The following is a 22,325-nucleotide window of genomic DNA, read 5'->3' as shown; positions in this document are numbered from 1 at the left end:
GAAAATCATTTACTTGTCATACGCCTTTCTTTTGCCTTTTAGCCCTACGTAAAGCAAAATGAATACAATTCGCCCCTTTGGGTAAAAATGGGGATATCAGGGTTTTCAAAATACAATACCAGCTTGTTACCCGCTTGTTCACACTTGAAACCTTTTTAAGGTTATCAAAGGTTCGCGCACAGAAATGTGTCAAAATTATTCTATATTTGTAGTGACTTGTACCATTTCTACCAATAGCATTTGGGATTCGATATACATGTATGTAAATTTATGAAATTTATATTTGTTTAAAAGCTACCCTTTACATGCAAAAGGCACTGAAGCGTTAGAATTAAACAGGATGAATAGGAAATAAAATACATGTTTGACATACATGTTTGAACGGGACTAGAGCATACAAGTTATTGCTGTATACTTGACATACAAATGTGGCCCAATATAAAGAAAGAAGCGCTAAATGTTGGAAAGATAACATAGATTTTTACAAATATGACACAAAACAGTGGCTTTAGCATGATTGTACATACAGGTTTTTTTTAATAATTCTTCTTCTTCTTCTTTGGCTCAACAACCGATGCCGGTCAAGGCCTGCCAACCCACTTGTGGGGTTGGCTTTCAGTGACTTATTGATTTCCCCCCATAGCAGGATAGTCAGTCCTACGTATGGCGGCACGGTCTATTTGGGGCTTGAACCCATGACGGGCATGTTGTTAAGTCGTACGAGTTGACGACTGTACCATGAGACCGAGTTTTTTTAATAATACAATTTCAAAAAAGTGTGTCAAACTAGTTACCAGCAGGTCACATAAGTCTTTAAGATAGATAAATGCCATCTATCTATGCTGTGCACCTGGTAGATTGTGTTAGTGAGCCGTAGTAGTAGTAGTTCTCGGCAGGGGCGCTCGGTGCGGCTGTTGCGCGGCCCTCACGTATCGTATCGTTTTAACGTATATTATGAGTTTATTTATTATGTATGTTCTATAAGTGTATCAATAAAGTAGTTAAGTGCATAGGCAAGACCATAACACATTGAAAATTGAAGTTTTATTCCCCCGCTGTGTAGCCTAGACATTGATCCTTCGGATTATTGTATGTTGTAGTCGATGGAAGATGATTTGACTGACCAGCAAGACTCCTATTGCAATAAGGTAACAAATTACCGTTACATGGATAGTGGCCAAACAGACAACCCGGTTTCGGGATGAAAACCTTAGATTACAAAAAAAAACATAGGATAAAATAGTATTACAAGACAGAAAATACTTTGAACGTTGAATTTATTATTAAATTTGATATTTTCATATTTAGTTATTAAATTCAACGGGCCGTATGTGGCCCTCTCGAAACGGGATTACTTCCAATAAAGGAGAAGTATTCAGCCTGATTACCGTGTTGGAACGGCAAGTCGAACGGCAGGTGAAACGGAAAATCGAATGAAGTTTCGACCAAGAACATTACATTTTTTACATTTTTATGTGTTTTTGATAGTTAAAAAGCTTCAAAAAATCGATCATACCTTGATTGATTAAAATTAATTGACATGATTCCGATATTTTGCTGTTCGATTTGCTGCCCGCTAGTCCACTCGACTTGGAACACCGTAATCTCTGATTGTCTCAATAGAGCTTCCATTTTTGCAAAGAAAAGCACGAAATTATCTGATTCCTGATAAAATCACTGGATTCAGACCTACATACGGGAAATTTGACATAGAGTTCAACCTTTATGATTGGTCCGTTAATCCATATTACGATATTGACATTTGGAGAGTACGACGGTATGAAATGAAATGCAAAAGATGTCAGTAATTTGCACACAAATATTGTCTTATCATTTTTTTTTAATAAAAATAATTTCTTTAAAACAACTTATAATCTAGTACAGGTTTTACAAAGAACATTTAAGAATGTCTTCATCAATCACAGCATTGTTGTTTCCAACAATGTGGATTATGTAATTTGCAAACAAACGTAATATGGGAATCCTCTTACTTATGCTAGTGTGTCTTAAAATAAATAAGAGGATGGAAGTTATTGTTGTGGTTTGGAACGATAGCTTCCATAGCCGACATTAATATGCTCCAAGCACTAGATACCCTTGAGCATAGGGCAAACCTGTGCTCCAGAGTCTCGATCCGGGAGCAGAATGAGCAAGTTGAGCAAGCACGATTCATCCTCACGAGCAGCAGTCCGTGCGGCATGTTGTTGTGAATAAACAAGTACAGCATTGACCGTTAGTGTGACGATAATTTGAAGCTGGTAACGGTTTTCCAGATCCAGCGAGAATCAGTGTCCATCTTTTAAAATCAGGGAAATCCTTTCGCGGGCCGGATTGAATGTTGCGGCGGGCCATTTTTGGTCCGCGGACCGGATTTTGCCCGGCAAGTCATTCCGGTCATTGTAAAGTCCGTATCATAACTATATCGAAAGTCTTTTTGTCGTTTTGTAATTTACTTAAAATTACTACAAGGTTGAAAATTACCGTCGTTGCTATCAAATTTTCTTGCCAAGGTATCAATTTTTGACAGTGCGCATAAAGTTTTGACTCTAACGCATCTATTGTTGTCTGTAAGCCATCAATTTTTTACTCTTGTAGGAATCATGATAATTTCACAAGTTATTTGAGCAGATTTTGACAATTTTACATTACATAAACAATTTAACAAAGAGGCGAAAAAAACCTACAAGGAGTAAAAACTTAATAATTCTATAACAAACGCAATATAAAGAATTCAAAAACCAATTCTTCTTCTTTGGCACAACAACCGCTGTCGGCCAAGGCCTGCCTGTACCCACTAGCGAAGTGAGCTTGGCTTTCAGTGACTTATTGTTACCATAGCAGGATAGTCAGTCCTACGTATGGGGGCACGGTTTATTCGGGTCTTGAACCCATGACGGGCATGTTGCTAAGTCGTACGAGTTGACGACTGTACCACCAGACCGGGCCAAATGAAGAAAAAAAAAATTATGAAATTTTTATAAACTATATCGTCATTGTTTACACCTATGTCTAATCTATACCAATAATTACTATTATCAACCATATTGGCCAATATAGGCATGCTACGTGGTCATTTTGCTATGAAATGAAGACTGTCCGACTTTCAGTGGACTGCATACATTTCATACCTTTTATCCCAGTTATGCATAGTGTTCCGATATTTTAAAAGATATGAAGTGAATTATGAATTGTACAAAATACTATTTCACATGTTCATATATATTTTTTTTCTTAAAAATTTTAAAATCATTTTTACGTGACATATTACAAAAAAAACGAACTTAAGGTCGTATTATAACGATAATGTCACTTCGAAAAATAGGATCTTTTATAATAAATGTAAATAGCGGCCTTGGGCTGGTCTCGCCAATTCGTACGATGTAGCAACATGCCCGTCATGGGTTCAAGCCCTGAATGGACTGTACCCCTATACATAGGACTGACTATCTTGCTATGTCAATAGGCCACAGAAAGCCAAGCCCATTAGTAATACAGGCAGGCCTAAACCGACAACAGTTGTTATGCCAAAGAAGAAGAATAAATAGCGGTCTAAGAGAACTTCGATGGTGAAGGGAGGACAAATATAAAGTTATGACTACATTATTTAACTATGCATGAAACAATACCAAATATTTGGATTCTGCTAAAAAGTCGTTGTTTTTGTATCGCATTTGTTTGATCGGATCAGTTTTGAACCGTTATTAATTAAATTGATAAGATTCTCATGACAATTTAAAATTATTTTTTCAAAATATTTTAACATACTTTGGTTTGTATTTTCAAAATAATCATTTGCTATACACAAATTTTGTTAGAAAATGTCAAAATATTTTAAAAGATATATTTTTGATACTATCCACTTTTTTAAATCGTTTAAAAAAATATGTTTCTGTAAACCTTTTTAAATGTGTTATTTGTATTTTTGGACGATTTTTCAATGCATTAGTTGGTTTAAAAACCCTATTTTCGAAGTATCTTTATATCAATGATATGACTCTAAATTCGTTTTTTTGTAATAAGTGATGAACAATGGTCTTAATTTTTTTTAAATACACAATTGCGAAAAACGACTGTCCATATAGTTATGGTAGGCGCTGTTTGTATGAAGCGTGTGTCGTTAGTTATTTTTCATATTGTTTAAATTATTATTACACAAAAATAGAGTTTAAGGCCGCACTATAGCAGTAAAGACACTTCGACAAGGAAATGCATTGCTATACGTATAGTGTACATGAGGTAGGGCACGTAATTGTTTGATTGATTTTTCTGTTGTAGTTTGAGGAAGGTAATTTTATGAAACATTTATTCCTTTTTCTTACATAGAAAAACAAATTAGATGATTAACCATTATCAAAGATAACGTGCAGTGAGCGTTGTTGTTTGCAGGATCTCGGATTTAATTTATGCTGGTACCCTGGCAGGATTATGCAAAAGAAATTTAACCACAACACCTGCTACCAGCAGAAATATGGGGCAATAAAAGTTAAACCTATTCATTTGTTCACAGTCTTCGCGAAACCTTCCTTTCGACCAGAGGCCAAAAGTTTTCTCAAGCGATCCATTTGGGGAGTTTTGGGAAACTACTGCGTGAGCGTTTATCCTTATCAGAATCCCTTATTGGATGGCATAAGGAATTTTATCTCATACTAATGTACCCAAAATTCCACAGTGATTTAGTGGACCAAGGAAATAAATTTGGAGGATGGGTTCAACTTACTTAATCCCACAACCTTTTTCGCACAAAAAAACATTCCGCATACTTACATCTGTTACCGTTTGCAAAGCAAGAATGTAGTATACTTCGGTCGTCACCAGCTCCCAGATGGCGGATTGAATTTTTGTTTCCGCCTCACTCATCCCTTAACACAGTAACCCGAATAAGCAATCAAAACGTTAAGAGAAAAAAAACAAACAAATCAGATAAACATGATTTTGCATTTAGATGCTGTACTAGGAAATGTTAAAACCCTGAGATATGTTTCGACTTACCAGCGCAATTGACGATATCCGTCCAACATTGAGGTAAGTTTCTAAGGCCAACTAAAGCGTCTACATACTCGGGGTTATTGAAATTGCTGGAGGAAGACGTCGATTTGGGAATTTCTTTGTTATAGCTGTCCAGCAGTTCGCAAAGCTTTGATTTTTGTGGTCCCTGTAAAAACGAATCAAAAGTAGAATCAGAGAATCAGACAAAAATAAAAGAAAAAAAAAGTTGGTTGTCATTAATTTACTGTTAACCAATTGATCCTACCTTCGATCCGAATGGTATTGTCCATTTTTGTTTCGATTGCTTTCCGGAAGCTGACGATGCTTTAGGGCTTTGGTCATAGTTGTCATCGGTCGAGGTGGAGGTAAAGAGTTTACTGTTCGACGACATTATTGACGGTTGATTGCCCACTGAAGCTGCCTTTTGCAGTGTTAGATGCCCGCCAGTCCTCCGATTAGGCGTTCCATCACGTTCTGATACAATTAGCGTACGGCCTGCCAAAGCCGAGATGTCCATGTTGGCATCGAGTGGTTCTGTGTACCGTAAGCCTAAGGATATCGTAATCATACTGAAATTATTACCTTTTTCTTGAAAATTTCAGAAAAAAATTAATATTCTCCATGTTGTTACCTGTTTCGTGCGGATTATTAAATCCATTATCGGTCACATAAATTTGGGAAAAACTCAAGCTCCGTCTTGAAAGTGAGGCACGCAAACATTCACTGTAAAATATAATGACAAAAGCATAAGTAAATCTTCGTTTTTTCAATGAGTTTTTCACACTTTGCTGAAATTTTAAATATGAATCCTCTCATAAATATAATGTTTCTAATAAATTTTATATGCCGGCCTAAAAACTTTCAGAATTTATAACTAGTCCGCATTTGAGTAGTTTGTCTTTGTTACAGGAGTTAAAACACTTTTTATATTTCTTTATATTTGCTACAATCGTATTCATGCGATAGTTCTGAATCTTTTATCTGTTAATCTAAAGCTTGTTTCAGATTGATAAAAATGTTCATTACTTTACACTTCACACAAACTATTGAGTCGAGTTTATTAACAAGTTTTTTTTTCTAAAACGATTGAGTCTGTTTAATGAATTGAACTATACGAGAGGTCACTTAAATTTATTTATTTGGGAATTTGAGTGTCTCTTTAGTTTAACCAGCTGAGAATTTAATGATAAGTCACGATAAACCGAATTATTCTAAATAACTAGGCAGCTCGAAATGAACACTGAGCTTTCTTAGTCGCAGGGTATCAACCGGCAGCCGTGGGGTGCCAGGTAGGGACATTTTCACCAAATTGTGCTGATATTTATCATACAATGTCAATATTAAAATTTATTTTTTTTAAGATTATTTGCTTTATCTATTTGAATAATTTTAATTTAAGGTATCCAGAATCTGAAACATTGCTTGCAGAAAAGCATTTCAGCGGCGTTAATCATTCGGTTAATCATTAATTATTTGCATTGATTTGTTCAGAAGATAACAGAACTTTTTATTACACTTCATAATTTTCAAATTTAACTAAATCACACTAACACATTACAGATGGGCGAGTACTTGCTTTATATTGAATCTGGTCCAGACATTCCAGTCGACTGCTTTCGAAGCTACATTCCTGTTTATTTTTGAAAAATTTCTCCCTAAGAGTCGTTGGGCTTTTATTTGCTTTTTGTTCTGCCACGTGGTACCATTTGCGTTTTATGTACTTGATGTTCACATTTTATTTGTACCATACGGTGTTATGAACTGCTTTTTGTTGCATACTGTTTTTTACGTGCATTTCATGACATGAGATTTCCTTGGAATCTTAGAGCTAATATGCAATTTAAAGACAGTACACATTAAATCAGAATTAAAATATATGCTACATTATTACACATGTTACACAGTTACACATGTTACATGATACACAGCCATTACTTGAAAGTTCAAATAATTTTTTTACAAAAACAAACTCTGTAAAATCATGTGATACCTTTTTATAATTAGAGTGAACGTACTAATTTTGCTACAATTTGTAGTGGTACAGATATATGTAAATAAATTCTAATAAGTATATGTAAATAAATTAATATATATATATATATATATATATATATATATATATATATATATATATATATATATATATATATATATATATATATATATATATATATATATATATATATATATATATATATATATACCCATAGCAATTGAAATACGTTTCATGTCACCAAACATAATCATTGTACCATTAACACAAAACATTGAGAAAAATTTAATTTCAATGGTGGCTTGGTTCTTATAGTGGTCATATTGTGTTGCTATAGATCGACTACTAGTCAAAAAACCGATAAATAGTTATTATTAAAGGAACCAAACTGAGCTTGTTTGATATGAATAGCTAGGATTTCGGTCATTATTTCAAATTTATTCGAACTTCAATCGTCAAAAATGTATTAGTTTGATTTACAACAATAATGGCTGTAGCATTGTATAAATACTATAGTCAACACAATTCTGTAACTGTGTGCCTGATTTGACCTCGTTTTTTAATTCAACTGGTTATGTGAAATTTCGTCTTGTTTTTTTTTCAAAATGAACTGTTTTTGTTGATTTTATAACTTTAACCACTATAGGAACAAGCCTAATTTTTCTGCCTATGGTAAAATAATCAATAATTGACAAAATCGAGCCATTACACGGTTAATTTTAGTACATCAATTAAATATCTTAATTATTGTTTTCCGTTTTTATTGCTTAAAACAAATTATTTTTTTTTAATTTTAAAATTTTTAGTTATGATTCAATTCAAAATTTTCATACGTAACGTGCATTACATACACTTTTGGGACTACCACCACTATAGGTACGTATAAACGTATTATTAGTTGTCATGCTTCTTCTCAACAACCGATGCCGGTCAAGGCCTGCCAACCCACTTGTGGGGTTGGCTTTCAGTGCCTTTTGGATTACCCCCATAGCAGGATAATCAGTCCTACATATGGCGGAACGGTCTATTTGGGGCTTGAACCTATGCCAGGCATGTTGTTAAGTCGAACGAGTTGACGACATTACCATGAGGGCGGCTTTTAGTTGTCATACAAGTAATTAAATAATAATGTTTATTGTTTTATATTTTTTAGCTGTGGAGTTTTAATTATAACTTATAACTTAATTATAAAATCTATTTGGTTTGATTAAAAAAGTTCAAATGAAAATGAAATGTTCAAATAGTTGAAAATGTTTGTGAAGTATTAAAACATATACACCTTATTTACTATTCAGTGTAATATGCAATCGCTAAATTATGACTATATGCTCAATTATTTGGTAAAGATAAATCAGTTGTTGACAACGTTATTTTACACAAGCTATAAAATCATAGTCTTTTCGATGCATTCTTTTTATTAGAAGTTTGTATCAATGAAAAGTTTGCGTGTTTGATTCTCAACATGACCATACATCGGTAACAAAGACTGACTATGTGATTAAATTTTATGCATAAGTATACAAGAAAAGTAGAATAATAAATACAATCATTAACTTGTAATCAGCTAAAGGTAGCAAATTAACCAACCTTTCAAACATACATTCAACATACAAAAAAAAATCTGAATGAAATTCATATCTCCTTGCACTTTCCTTACACGCGGAATCAAAGAGGACATACAGTTTGGATACTTACGCAAGTCGTACTCCTTTCGTAGCCGGTATTAGCACTCCTGGATCGTTTTGGTCGCTCTCAAAGCAAACAGAGAAATACTCGGAACTTGAAACCTATCATCAAATTTACGCGGCAGAATAATTTACCGTACCATGTAAATAATCATGTTAAGACAAGTTTCAGTGCCAACAACCATGAAGAACGTGAAAGTGATATCGACACGTCCAGCCATTTCGGTATCATCGGAGTATATTGAATTATCCATCGGATGTTGACAAACATTGCAGATTATTTCGTTGTGTGATGTGACATGGTAAAAGAAAAATGAGAAATTTATTTTGATTTGTATTAGTATTCAACGCAAAAAAATTGTCTAAATTAGATTTGTGACAGTGAATTTTAAGAAAAAAAAGGATTTTGAAATAGATACTACAAAAGCTGATAGTATAACTGTAAAATCTGGTATAAATGTGCATCTCTAAAATGATTTCCCTTTTGTAAAAACTTTAACCATAGCCATAGACCCTACTAAAAACGTAACAAAAACATGATATGAAATCATGACCATAGGAAAAAAAACATGATCTAATTAAAAATGTTATTAAATATTACAACACTACAAAAGTTTAGAAGTCGTGGTGTAATTTTAAGTAAAACAAAATATGAACATATGTGAATGCTTAATACTCTGGACTAATTACAGTATTTTCAAATTACCAATAATGTCCAAAGCGTTACTTAATCTACAATTACTAATCATGACTGATTATATTTTAGAATCATACAAATCAGAGACTTAAGTAAGGAGTTTTGACTTCATTTTTTTACGACATATATCTTTGCTATAATTCTTATTGAAGCATACCAAACATGTTTAATTTTTTTAAAGATTAGAATGAAACTCATGCAATAATAGAAAGCATATATTTCAGTTATATTTTTTTCATGTCTTTGTTGTGTTCCCGCCAAGTTTATCCCAAGAAGCAAATGCCGACTATCCTTCTTCTTTTTCCTCTTCTTTGTCACAACAGCCGTTGTCGGTCAAGGATTGCCTGCACCATTAATGAGCTTGGCTTTCAATGACTTATTCATTACCCTTAGCAGGCTAGTCAGTCCTACATATGGGGGCACGGTACATAGTGGGCTTGAACCCATGCCAGGCATGTCGTTAAATCATACCAGTTGACTGTACCACGAGATCGCCCTCTTCGGTTGATAATTAATCTAGGAAGCCTGTATTTGGCTTTCATGACCACGTATTGAACATGATCATTGTGGTGAAAAAGAAGTAGCTGGCTACAAAATTATCATGAAATTAATGACTATTTTACTTGCTCAAAAGATTCCAGTAAAGAGACTTCTACTTATAGAGTTTCTCTACATTGTCGACAATATGTCGAATTTACCTTAAAACAACCAATTATAGATCATTCGAAGTGTAATTGTTATTGCTGAAATAATGCCATTGTTATTGCTTAAAAAGTATTTAAAGCATTCGAATTATTTGCCTATGGTGCTGAGCTGGCTGGAAAACTCTGTGTAGTAAAATATATAATCAATAGAAGATATGATATAATATGATTATGAAAGGATCCAAAATATTTAAACATAATTGTATAAAAAAGGAAGTACTACCATTTGATTGTTGTATGGGATTCATACTGATTACAAAAAAAAAATCTAGTAAAAATCTTCTTTCGTGAATACAAAATGAGTTCAATAAAACCTTACAAGTTATGAAGATAATCCATCATTTAATAAATTAAGTAAACAAAAGGTTTAAAAAAATCCAAGAAATTCTTATTCCTGGAAATTCTTACATCCTCTACAACAAACACGCAATGTACTCACTTGGCTGCGAGTGAGAACCGGCTTCTTGCGTTCCCGATGCAGGAAGGAGGAGGATTTCTTTTTGAGCGAAGATGTTGAGCTGGTTCCGCCTAGTTTAGTCGAATAGCCCAGCGCAGCCTTTACGCAGGAAGGTGACGAAAGCATGCAGCACGTTCCAGAACTCTGACATTCGTGAACTTTTTCTGTGCTGTTTTGTTTTTGAACGATTCTAGCGTCTACCTCGCTGACTGTGAAACTATTTCCCGCCTTACAACGATGGGACCCCTCCCCATTGTCGTAGGCAGGATTAATGCATCCTCCATCACTGTTGCTGATGTCAATCAACGCACTGCCCGAGGTGACTGTTAGACAAACGTCTTTCGGGGATACGGCGTGAGTTGACGATCCACCCGACACGGTGTTGCCGCCATACCCAGCTGATCCACTCGCGGATGCAATCGAAGTGTTAGACGTATCGGAATTATCACTCTGTGCAATAGCAAGCGTAGTATTGATTTCAAATGATAAAACGTAAAAGGGTTAAATTAACACAACGAGCAAATCAAAAATGTTGTATAAAAATACACAGATAAACAAAACCAACAACCAAACCAATTTGTGAGTAAAAAACATAACGAGAACATTTCACATGTTTGTGTGCAAAGCCGAAATAATTTCAATAATAACAAAAATAATAACAAACAGAGTGAATAAGCGAGAGAGAGAGAGAGAGAGAGAGAGAGAGAAAGAGAGAGAAAGACAGAGAAGAGAATACGATTTACGTTGTGTTGATTTAGAGTATTATTTAATATTTTTTTAAATACGTGTATGTTACATTTACATTTAATTGACTATTTAATTAACATTCAACATTTAACGATAAAAATTTAGAACGCCATCAGCGTCAACCTTTTACAAACGACAACTATCGTCACAATTTAGGAAATACATTAGTAAATTTATTATTAGCCTTATATTTGATGTTGTTATCAATTTGTATTTATTACCAACACAGTTTTCTTTGAGAAATATAAATTTAATTTTTACAAATATATTTTAATCTTTCAGGCGTTGGTGCTTTCACAACACTATGGGAAATTAAATATTCAAGTGTTCTACTAATTTACAGCATTGGTAAAATTTGGTTATGGTTTTTTTTTAAACTATATGTTTCATTTGTTTTAATGTAACAAAAGAAAACAAAACACATACATGCAACATTACAGTAGCCAAATGCAATTATGAAACTTTCTATATCACCGTTGGGTGTCCGAACAGACATAACAGTAGTTTGAAACTAGTAGTATTCAAAAAGCATTTTTCATTTCTGATAGAATTTTATCAATTAATTTACCAAGTAGGGATGCACTATTAATGTGCTTTATTATATTACTTTTACTAATAGCAATTATGTTAATCTAGCTTTCAGCTACGTGCAACTATCTTTTAATAAGTAGTTAATACGCTTAGTAAATATAAGCTGTAGTGTGTATAAATTTAATTGAAATATATTTTATGCAATAACTCCTTGAAAAAAATTTTATAGAAGAAATTGGATATGCTATTCGTTGAATGCAGAGTCGAGTGAAGATTATTTTGATGTGATTTAATGTTCACAAGGGCTAGCTATCGCTTCGACCCTTCCAACGATGTCCTTGAATATCATTACTGATTAATACCTGATTAGGCGAAGCTCCACCATTGCATCCGGACACACCACACTGAACTTCCGAGCGAAGTAAAGAATGGTAGAATAAATCCTAAGAATGTGTGTGTAGTTTGGAAAATACTACAATACCTCTTCAATGCCAACCTTTGTGTGTGCTACGTTGTGGTTTTGTAACGTGTATGAATGAAGGGCGATTTTATCAATGTTGAAGAGTGTTTAAAAATAACTCATCACAATTCAATTAAGGGAAGGACTATTTAACTTGCACGTACAGTAAAAGCAAACACAAAGCAAAAAATGCAAACATGTAATCGAATTATTCAAAAAATATACTTAGAAAATGTTATGTTGGTTATATTGACAAATATATGTTTACTGGTAAAATTTAGTTACATGCAAGGTTCCAGAAATAATATAGGGCAGGCCTGCAGTATTTCAATAAAGCTGTGGTTAATATTTAACAAAGACAAAATCAAAAACGATTTGCCCAAGCATTTTCTTTTAGCTTGATGGGATATTTATAGGATACCTTAATAAGACACCAAAAACGAATTCTCGAAGATTTTTTGTAGAAATTGTTTTATTAGAAAATTACTTTAAAACGCTAAAATTATGAAGGAATGTGATTACAACATACAAATATGTTTTACTTAACACTGCAAAGCAACTTTTTGATAAAGATTCCCAGCTATAAACGCTCTTCGCAAAAGTACCTAATTTCATGATGTTAAGAGTGTGTCTATTCAAAGCCGTTGACCACGCGACTAGTGAATAATTAATATCTGAAAGAGAAAATGCTTGCTCACGTTAATGTATTATCATGACAGAAGATGTGCCATTGGCACCAAATGTTATTGGGTCACAAAACACCCACGATGCGTTATGTCAAATCGCATAGAGCTCAATTTATAGCTCTACATTGCCAATAGCCTACGATGTCTAAAATATTATGGTCACGCAAGTATTGCTGATGAATGTTATGTAAAATTGGTGTCAAACATTCTGTAGTATAAAAACCAATCAATTTTAGTAAAACGCACGTGTATGTGTCTTCGAAAGAACTTCCATATGATTTCTAATTTTGAATTAAAAATGAGTGGGTTGAAAGATGTTTAATTATCTTTAAAAGATCTGCCATTACTCATACCTGCAATACGATAAAGTACAAATACATTCCTTAAAATTCTATCGTATTTCCTATTGTCCTAAAAATTTTCTATATGTCACTTTTGGCATTAACAAAAAAGCTTTATTTCAAACAAACATACAAACAAATTCAGCTTTTTTATAAACATAGCATTACTATTTAGAGCTAATTTATAAGTTACATACATATAACATATTTTATAAGTATCGTTTTAAAACGAAAACAGAATAATGGCAACCTACATGAAAGAAATCTACTATACAAGTAAAACTGAGATCATTTTTCTCTATACATACCTTCCTTACGTGAGGATCGTTTGTTATAATTGTTGGAGTCGTTGCCTGACGCTCGATTTCATCCAGGTGGGTAAGGCTCAAAGATTTCATCTGCCAGCACGACCAACCGACCAGCCAAGTTCCAGCACAAATGGCATGCACAGGATGGAATTCCAATGACAGATGAGAAGTAGTAGAGAGTGGGAGACATACAGAAAAAGAAAAACCAAAACAAAAACAAACAAGAGACATTAGAGATAATGTAGATCATTCCCTACACTTTGCAAATATTTTCTGTAGTCATCAATCACTGGTTGGCGGCCTTTGCTCACACTTGCTTTGTTCGTTCACCTTGCGTTAGCATAAATTGCTTCAAAACGTAAATGTTTTGTGGAGCATCATCTGCCAAAATAAGTTATGAAACTCCAAGTTTATACGCAATGAAGTTTTACAAGCTGGCAGATTAGAATAGTAATTTTCATTAGTGCCAAATCAAGTTATATGATATCGGCCATTTATTGTCTGGCATTATTGCTTGAAAATTATATAGAGTTTTTGTGCAAATGCTTCTATTCAATATAAATGAGTATAAATGATACATCAAATTGCATGTAAAAATGTTAAATTACTTTATGATCCTGATTTAAACTGGTTTCAACGCATTTCAATATGCAAATGGAACGGTCGAGGCAGTTCTTCATCTTTTTTTATGGATCATGTTGGCTGTTTCAACATTTGCAAATGGTATAAAAATGTCAAAGGGCAAACAGCAATCCCAAGACGGATGCTAATTGAGGCTCTCTAAAACATCTCTAAATGAGCAATCTTATCTTGTTTAAGGAAAACGAATTTCACGGCGAGAGGATCGTCGACTTTATCCCTATCATCTGTCACGAATGTAAAATGGAATGTTTGGGTTTTCCTTTTTCTTTGTCAGTTTAATGACAAAATGTTCAGCAAAAAAAAGTTTTCAGCGATGCGTACCAAACAAAGACCGGTCGAAAAAGTATTCGCTGCAGACGCAGCCATGCCTGTGATAATTACCGTAAAAAGTACGACAAGATGAAATACTATCATCGTGAATGTAGCTGTTTTGCAAAGAAGAAACGACCATAAAGTCATATGCAACCAAGGAGCTTGGTCACATAACGAATTATTGCAGTTAATAGCACAGGATTGCAATAAAAAAGTGGTTTTAGTATTTTATAACATTAATGGCAGTTTTACTAAATTAGAAAAATAGTAAAAATAAGTATTATTCGTGTTTGTAAATTGTTCGGTGAAGTTGGATATGATCGAGCTGCGAGGTTCCGAATTGTATTACCATTTTAAATTAAACGAACTGTTCTCGCTGTCCAGTTTTCAGCATTAGTTCAAAAGTCGGTGAAGCAATCATAATCGATTTCCGTAATTCTCAGCTGACGCTATTATCAGCATGTTGCCGGAATAAATAACTAAATAGTCTAGATTTCTGTAACGTTGGAAAACTGTGGAAAGAAAGAGATGCCAGTCTGAAGAAGCTGTCTGTTCCGAAATGTTTGTGCTGCTTGTGCTGGAAGTCAACATTGGCATCCTCGCCGGAATGCTGAACCAGGAGCGTGAAGGGAACAAAGCAACGTAACGACGGATCAAATGTCCTGCCCGGAGGGCTCTGCAACAATTTATGGCAGCCGAGCGCCGTTTGACGACGAAAATGTGTTATTAATGAAATTCATTGTGATTTTCAACATTAAAATGCTTCGCTTTCTGTTAATCGTGCGGTGAAATGTGGTACGGAAGCAACTGAACCAGGAAGAATGTCTGAAAAGGGAACTCATTCGAATATGGCCACGGGTAGTCACTTCAAGAGTTTAGCAGGGACGCCCTAAACGAAAGGTAAACGATGCGTAGAAACACAACGCCATCCGAAGAGGATGAAGCATTAGGAGTTCAACATCAGATCGGCTCAGTAAGGGAGCATGTTTCCAGAAATAAATTTAAATTGAAAAATGACAACCTTGCTCGGCGGGATGTCGAGAACTGAGAAGTGGAAAATCATCAGAAAGAAAAGCCAGCGGTAAGCGATGAGTAAATACAATTCTAGATGTACCGTTCAATAAGAAAAGCGTATTGCTCGTTAACGAATAATGTAGGTAGCGCAAAGAGATACCATTTTTGGGAGCTTATTTTGAGATGTACACTCAGATGTGTTTCGTAGATGTGTAGTTGTAAGTACTGCTAGTAAGAATTTGTGTGTAGCTAAATGTGCTATCCTTGTGCGTATAACAAATATTACAACAGCACTTTACAATAAATTGTTCGCCTATGGTATGGATAAAATAAATAATAATATGGTACAACGTTTATTTCGTTATCTGTTATCCAGGTATATGTTCATTTGTGTGTTGTGTAGAAATGAGTTTTAGAAAGGAAGTAATAAAAAATATTAGAAATAATACTTTAGCGAAGAGCGTTTACAGCTTTGAAATGATTTTTTTTTGTTATTGACACACATCTATCCTTGTTATTCTGAAATAAAAAAAAAATTACAATGATTAAGCTATATATAGCTATATATAAATATATATATATAAATATTTATATATATATTTATATATAAATATTTATATATATATTTATATATAAATATAATATAAATATAATATTGGTCGTATTTTCATGGTGTATTATAGTTATTTAAAAATAAATGGTTTTAACGGGTTAGTTAATGTAAAAATAAAAAATAAAAAAAAAACTTCAAATGGAGACGCATGGTACTTTGTTCATGATGGCACGGAAAGTCAGGTTTACAAACCACATGTAAATAAATCATCTGTTTTATCTGTGATCCCAGTGTGACCACTGCAAATATCTGTGTAAAACTGAGAGAATAAAAAAAATCATTTGATTTCACTTACAGAAAGCAATTATCAGAGTTCCACAATTTGGTCACGGTGCGATTAGCATACAAGTAGTATCTCCGTTTCATCATTTCTACACGACACAGCATTAGTACCAAAACTCGATTAATAGTAACTTATATATAAATTGATATCCGGTATTTGTTCACTTCTTTTTCATCCTTTTCATCAGTCCTTGCTACCAGAAGACAGTTACAATTCGACTTGCTGCGAGAGGACTGTTGGTAATCGATCCCGTTCAGCCTAGTAGGATTCGTGTCATCTACCGAAAAAACCATGGGACCAACCAGTGCTTTTTTCAATTTGACTTTATAAAATATATATAACGATGGGGAAATATATATACGATGTAATAGACAGGAAAAATTTAGTGGCGTAGCAATGAATACGCTTAGAAAGCATGTATAGCCCTAGTAAAACCTCGTAATTTTTTACAACAATGTGAAACAAATCTCTTCTTCTAATAGATATAATTCAGGTGTAACTATAACCGAAGATTTTCTCATTTGTATTAAAATATTTAACAACTATATAGCATCATTCTTATCAAGAACTTTCCTACCTTTCAATGAAAAATACCTCAATTGATTGTGTCGCGTTCTTGGTTAAGTGAAAGCTTGCTTCACTGCTTTAGATAGGTTAATCATCATTCAAATGTTAATACGCAACAATCTAACGATCTAATGTGATGCTAGTTGACATTCTGACGAAATGATATGGCTAATGACTAATTGGACAAAACATAATTTTAGTAATATTGGAAAAAATGTTTCTTCTTCTTCTTCTTCTTTGGCTCAACAACCGATGCCGGTCAAGGCCTGCCAACCCACTTGTGGGGTTGGCTTTCAGTGACTTATTGATTTCCCCCCATAGCAGGATAGTCAGTCCTACGTATGGCGGCACGGTCTATTTGGGGCTTGAATCCATGACGGACATGTTGTTAAGTCGTACGAGTTGACGACTGTACCATGGGACCCGGAAAAAATGTTTAAACTCAAGATAAAATCTAAAATTAAGTAAGCGATAGGAGATAATAATCGAAATAGCTAGAATGTTTTCGTGGACACAGCACAAACTATAGTGTGTGTCATACTAGAGTTCTGCTTTTCAAATCACAAAAGCATACACATCAAGGAATATAATTTAATAAATGAAAGGTATCTTTATAGTTTTACTGAATGGTCATAAGGTCAAGACCAATTTGAATACAATAGATGCTGGGAGAAAATTCATTTTATATGAAAAGAAATAATACTTTCTTTGTCATTTTGAATAAAACGTTACTTTTTTATCTTGTGTGATGCGATATTGTTGTAATAACAGTTAAAATTAAACAATGATCATATTGCTGTTTCTTATTCGATAAAGGGATACCAACAGCACTTACCTGTAGCTTTGACGGAGGAGATACAACCAAACATATTTTCATAGTTGTCCTGAGAAAATCATCTCGTTTTTTACGCACACTTTTGTCCATTATCTCCTTTGACAGCAAGCCACTCTCGTTCTCATCTGTTGGCGTTTTGTTGTGTCCTGATGCTGTTAATGTTGTTGTATCGGGCAGAGTGTTCGACACGACCGTAGGTGTCATGCTACCGAAAGTCATCGAAGGTAACTCTCGGTGTTTATCGCTGGGAATTAACGGTGCAGGAGTTGGAGGCGTTACATAACATGTTCCGGTAACGATCGAAGACATAACTATTGTCTCTGACGATGCGTTACTGCTTGTTGTAGTTGATATTGGATCAATGGACGGATGGTTACTAAACGTAGGACCGGTATTTGCTGGACTAACAGAACCAATAGCATGTATATGTGATAGTCTCGGTGGAACGGGTGGACCCTGTGGCGATGAGACAGTATGCGATGGCGAACTACGCGTGGTTTGCTGTAACGGTGAGGTCGATTTGAGCAGCAAAGATCGTGTCCGTTTCGTGCCGGAAGTTGCAACCGCCGTGATGGCAGACGATGAACTACCACTGGTTACGGATTGTGGATTACCAGTGATGGGCGCGGAAGTTATCGATCGGTCAGTTGGAGAAGTGGCTGGCGGGGAGCTGGAGGACGTAGGTGAGTTCTTTAGGCAACATCCGGAAATGTTATTAAAGTTGAGTATAAAAGGATTATTGCTTCGTTGGTCCACGGTTTTGGAGCATTGGTGAGTAGTCTGATATTGATGGTAGGTGTTGTTGGGTCGAGCAGATAAGGTGCTCGCGTTCACTGTGAGTGGATCGACGTTTGAATAATGTGCATAGTGCGATGAGCCATAACTAGCTTTGCGAAACAGTGGTGTTTGATAGTTGGTAACCGGTGAGGCAGGTTGTGTTTGTGGAGACTGTTGCAATTGCAGTGGCTGAGCTTGAGGGTGAAATATCTGCTGATGTTGTTCTTGCTGTTGTAATTGTTGTTGCTGCTGTCGCTGTATGAACTGCTGCGTAGTGCTGGATATGCGGCTAAACTGATGATAAATCTGATACTTTGGCGGTGATTGAGCAGCCGTTTGATCAAAACTTCTGTTTAGGTTTTGCGGCAAAATTAAGCTAAAGCCTGCGGCAGTTGCGGTAGCGAGCGAATTCGAGATAATTTCTTGATGCGCTCCATTTTTGGAAGAATTCTGCAGATTCACGTCTTGAGTAGTTTTAGTAGGGGAGAGTAACGTTGACAGCGATGTCGCTGCACTGGGTGATGTATTTGATATATGCGTAGGGGAAGATGATGCAGACGGTTGCGTATGAAGCGTTTGGGACTGACCGGTTGAATGCACATTCGACTCTGGTAGAATCGAATGGAAATCTCGTACAGGCGTTATCTGCTCGATACTGTGCACCAAATTTCGTTGTTTGATACTTTCGTTGCTCCGTTGCACGTTCTCATCCATCGTTGGTGGAAAGGTGTTGCTTTGATATGGCCCTTTCCAGTACAAAACACCACACCTGATTAATGTGACGGATACAACGTGAGAAACTGGAAAGGAGTGTGTGGGTGTATTATTGCAACATATTTGCCCAACGTGTCGAATGTTTCGGACTTTTGCGTGTCATCCCAAGAGGAGTTTGAGCCATTTCATTTCACCCCGCTTCAGTTTGCTGCCTTGCAAACAACACTACTTCCTGTGCGAATTTTGGGCCTAACTGTACCCGATTCGATAGCTCACTCGCTTCCGGTGGCTTGCTGTGTGAAATGTTTTCATTCCGATAGAGAGGTGTTGTCCTTGGTCACTTGTTTTACAGCTGAAAAGTTTAAACATGATACGTAACTGGCAAACCATTGAAGTAAATCGTATTATAATAGCATGGTCATTGCAGTTTTAGCTTCTAGATTGGCAAATTGGTTGTTGATGCAGTAAATACTATTTCACCCTCACACTATGTAACAGAACGTTCACTTTGTGATGCTTTGTTGCCAGCCTAGCATAATGAATGTATCTTGATCGTTTTGATATAACATATAAATAACATTTAATAATTTCAAATTTAATTACTTATTTTACAATTACACTAAAACTCAAGATGTTTGTTCGAAAAATAAGTATTTGTTAAAAATTCTACACTGTTCGGGTTCATAATTTCAACGTTATTCACACTTCTACAGCAATTACCACTAATCTTAGTCCAGTTCAACAATTACAACTGCAATGAAAAATCAATATTTAACCGATCGATATCTCTTTTGCAATTACTGGTTTACGAATGATGAGAATTTGATTAAAACTTTATGGAGCAATTTACTTTAACTAATAGAGACGATAACGTTTGTGAAAAGAAATAGAATGAAAATATCAACGTGACTTGATAACAAAATATGTATTGAGTAAATCATGGCTTGATTATGATGATATATTAAACTATAATGAGCCCCAGCTTCTGATTATTACACATAAGAATAAAATATCGGTAAAATATATTGTTTTATTGAAAAGTGCCATACATTATCTCTTACTTTTTACCGGAAATATTCAAAACTATATAATTTTGATGAAGTGCATTCTTAATCATACGTCTTCATTTGGTTTCCAGTTGAGTGTGTTCATATAAGTACAAGGCATGGGTTAACAAAATAACATGCTCGTCCTGGGTTCCACTAGCGGGCTAGGCTTTCAGTGACTTACTACTGATTACACATAGCAGGATAGTCAGTCCTACGTATGGGGCATGGTCCATTCTGGGCTTGAACCCATGACCGGCATGTCGTAAGAGTTGACTACTGTACCACCAGACAGACTCAAACCATATTACATCCGAAATATGAAACATGAAAATATAAAATTGTTAATAAACACATTTTATAATATAATTATCATAAAAATCACATTCACAGATTGCACACTTAGGTCGTCCAACGCATAACCTAATTTAAACGCTGATATGTTAAAAAATGAAAAAATAGTGGCATTATTTTCATACCCTCTACTAATCTTGTATATGCTTTCTTCATATATTTGCTAGTTGGGCAGTTGTTCATCTAGGAAGTAAATAATAAATATCGCAACTGGATTTATTAGTATTGATTATGAGGACCGTTTTATGGATTCAGTAAGTCTTGAGTAAAGGTGAAGAAATGATGATTGATTGCCAAATACGAACGCAAACATGATGTATTGCATGCGATCGAATATTTGCCGTTTTAATACCCGCTCAAAGAGAAAGATTGATAAACAGCCGTTAAAAGAAGCTACAGTTGCAAAAAAGCAAAAGGTTGGTAGGAAACGATGGTCTGTTATACACACGCTTACTTAGAAAGGTGGGAGAACCCTTGTACCCTATTATTTGTTTTGTAAATGAACAACAGAAAGTAAACTGAATGGATAAAGGAAGCATTGGGTGACCGTGACGGAAGGGGTTCTTGTTATGGAATCGGATTACTTGTCGCCTCTTTGTTCCTCGTTAGTAAAGTGAGTCTTGCTTAGGTTGGGTAAGAAAAGAGTGCACATTAATGCATGGATGCAATTGCTCATGCTTTACAGGTACGATAACATATTGTGCGCTAGTTCGATGTATGTATGCAGGATTTGGTTGATGAGATGCGATGCAGGCAATAAAACATTTATAAGCGTCATACATAATGTATTTGGTGGGTCATACGTTGGGAATATAGAAGAACTTTTATCGCGTTCTGATTGCCATTACAATAAATAATCTGCTCGGATGAGTCTAGTTTCAATGTTTAGATGCAACATATCGCTCATAAATTTATCTTGTAAAACTGAAAACACAAAGTCCAATTTTGTGAAAACTTCTCCTTCTTCTTCATTTGGCTCAACAACCGTTGTCGGTCTTGGCTTGCCTGTACTTTTTGTGGGGTTGGTGACTTATGGATTACCACCACCATAGCAGGATAGTCAGTCCTACGTATAGCGGCACGGTCCATTTGAGGCTTGAATCCATGACGGATATATTGTTAAGTCGTACGATTTGACGACTCCACTACGAGACCAGCTAAAAAAAATTGAGAAAACTAAATAATATAATATTTAAGATCAGAGTATACTCATGATTGAAAATTTATTAAAGGGATTTAACTTTTTTTAAATTATATATACAAATAAAAATAATCATAAACACAAACAATGCCATTTATTTGATCAAAACTGAGCATGACAAAAATATTGTACAGTTACTGTAAAAAGTTTCCTTTTTAAAAACATGACTTCTGTAGTCAAACGATGATTTTCTCAATTGAGTTGGCTTAATTGGCCGGTCTCGTAGTGCAGTCGTCAACTCGTACGGCTTAACAACTCGCCCATCATGGGTTCAAATACCAAATGGACCGTGCCCCCATTCCTAGGACTGACTATCCTGTTATGTGTAATCAGTAGTAAGTCACTGAAAACCACGACAACTTTTGTTGTGCC

The 22,325-nt window shown here is 35.0% G+C and overlaps 1 protein-coding gene across 7 annotated transcripts in view; it reads right to left on the bottom strand.

Moving 5' to 3' along the window:
* The window catches only part of LOC121598583 (pleckstrin homology domain-containing family G member 5), a 92,397-nt gene that overhangs the window by 7,116 nt on the left and 62,956 nt on the right, over positions 1 to 22,325 (bottom strand). For 3 of the 7 annotated variants that reach the window (XM_041925616.1, XM_041925617.1, XM_041925618.1), the window contains 8 exons: positions 17,862 to 19,704; positions 13,596 to 13,685; positions 10,505 to 10,972; positions 8,675 to 8,766; positions 5,618 to 5,709; positions 5,252 to 5,535; positions 4,990 to 5,152; positions 4,765 to 4,859 (listed from right to left, as the gene is read on the bottom strand). In XM_041925616.1, coding sequence (XP_041781550.1) covers positions 4,765 to 4,859; positions 4,990 to 5,152; positions 5,252 to 5,535; positions 5,618 to 5,709; positions 8,675 to 8,766; positions 10,505 to 10,972; positions 13,596 to 13,685; positions 17,862 to 19,352 — 2,775 coding nt within the window. In that variant the 5' untranslated portion in view covers positions 19,353 to 19,704. Of the gene's footprint in view, positions 1 to 4,764; positions 4,860 to 4,989; positions 5,153 to 5,251; positions 5,536 to 5,617; positions 5,710 to 8,674; positions 8,767 to 10,504; positions 10,973 to 13,595; positions 13,686 to 17,861; positions 19,731 to 22,325 lie in introns of all 7 variants that reach the window. The other 4 variants (XR_006005590.1, XM_041925615.1, XM_041925619.1 and 1 more) reach the window with 3 other exon arrangements.

This window comes from Anopheles merus, chromosome 3L (genome assembly GCF_017562075.2).
Source record: "Anopheles merus strain MAF chromosome 3L, AmerM5.1, whole genome shotgun sequence".
In the NCBI taxonomy this organism is placed as follows: Eukaryota; Metazoa; Arthropoda; class Insecta; order Diptera; family Culicidae; genus Anopheles; species Anopheles merus.
The sequence above is the reverse complement of the archived record's forward strand: the minus strand, read 5'-3'. Positions and strand labels throughout refer to the sequence as shown.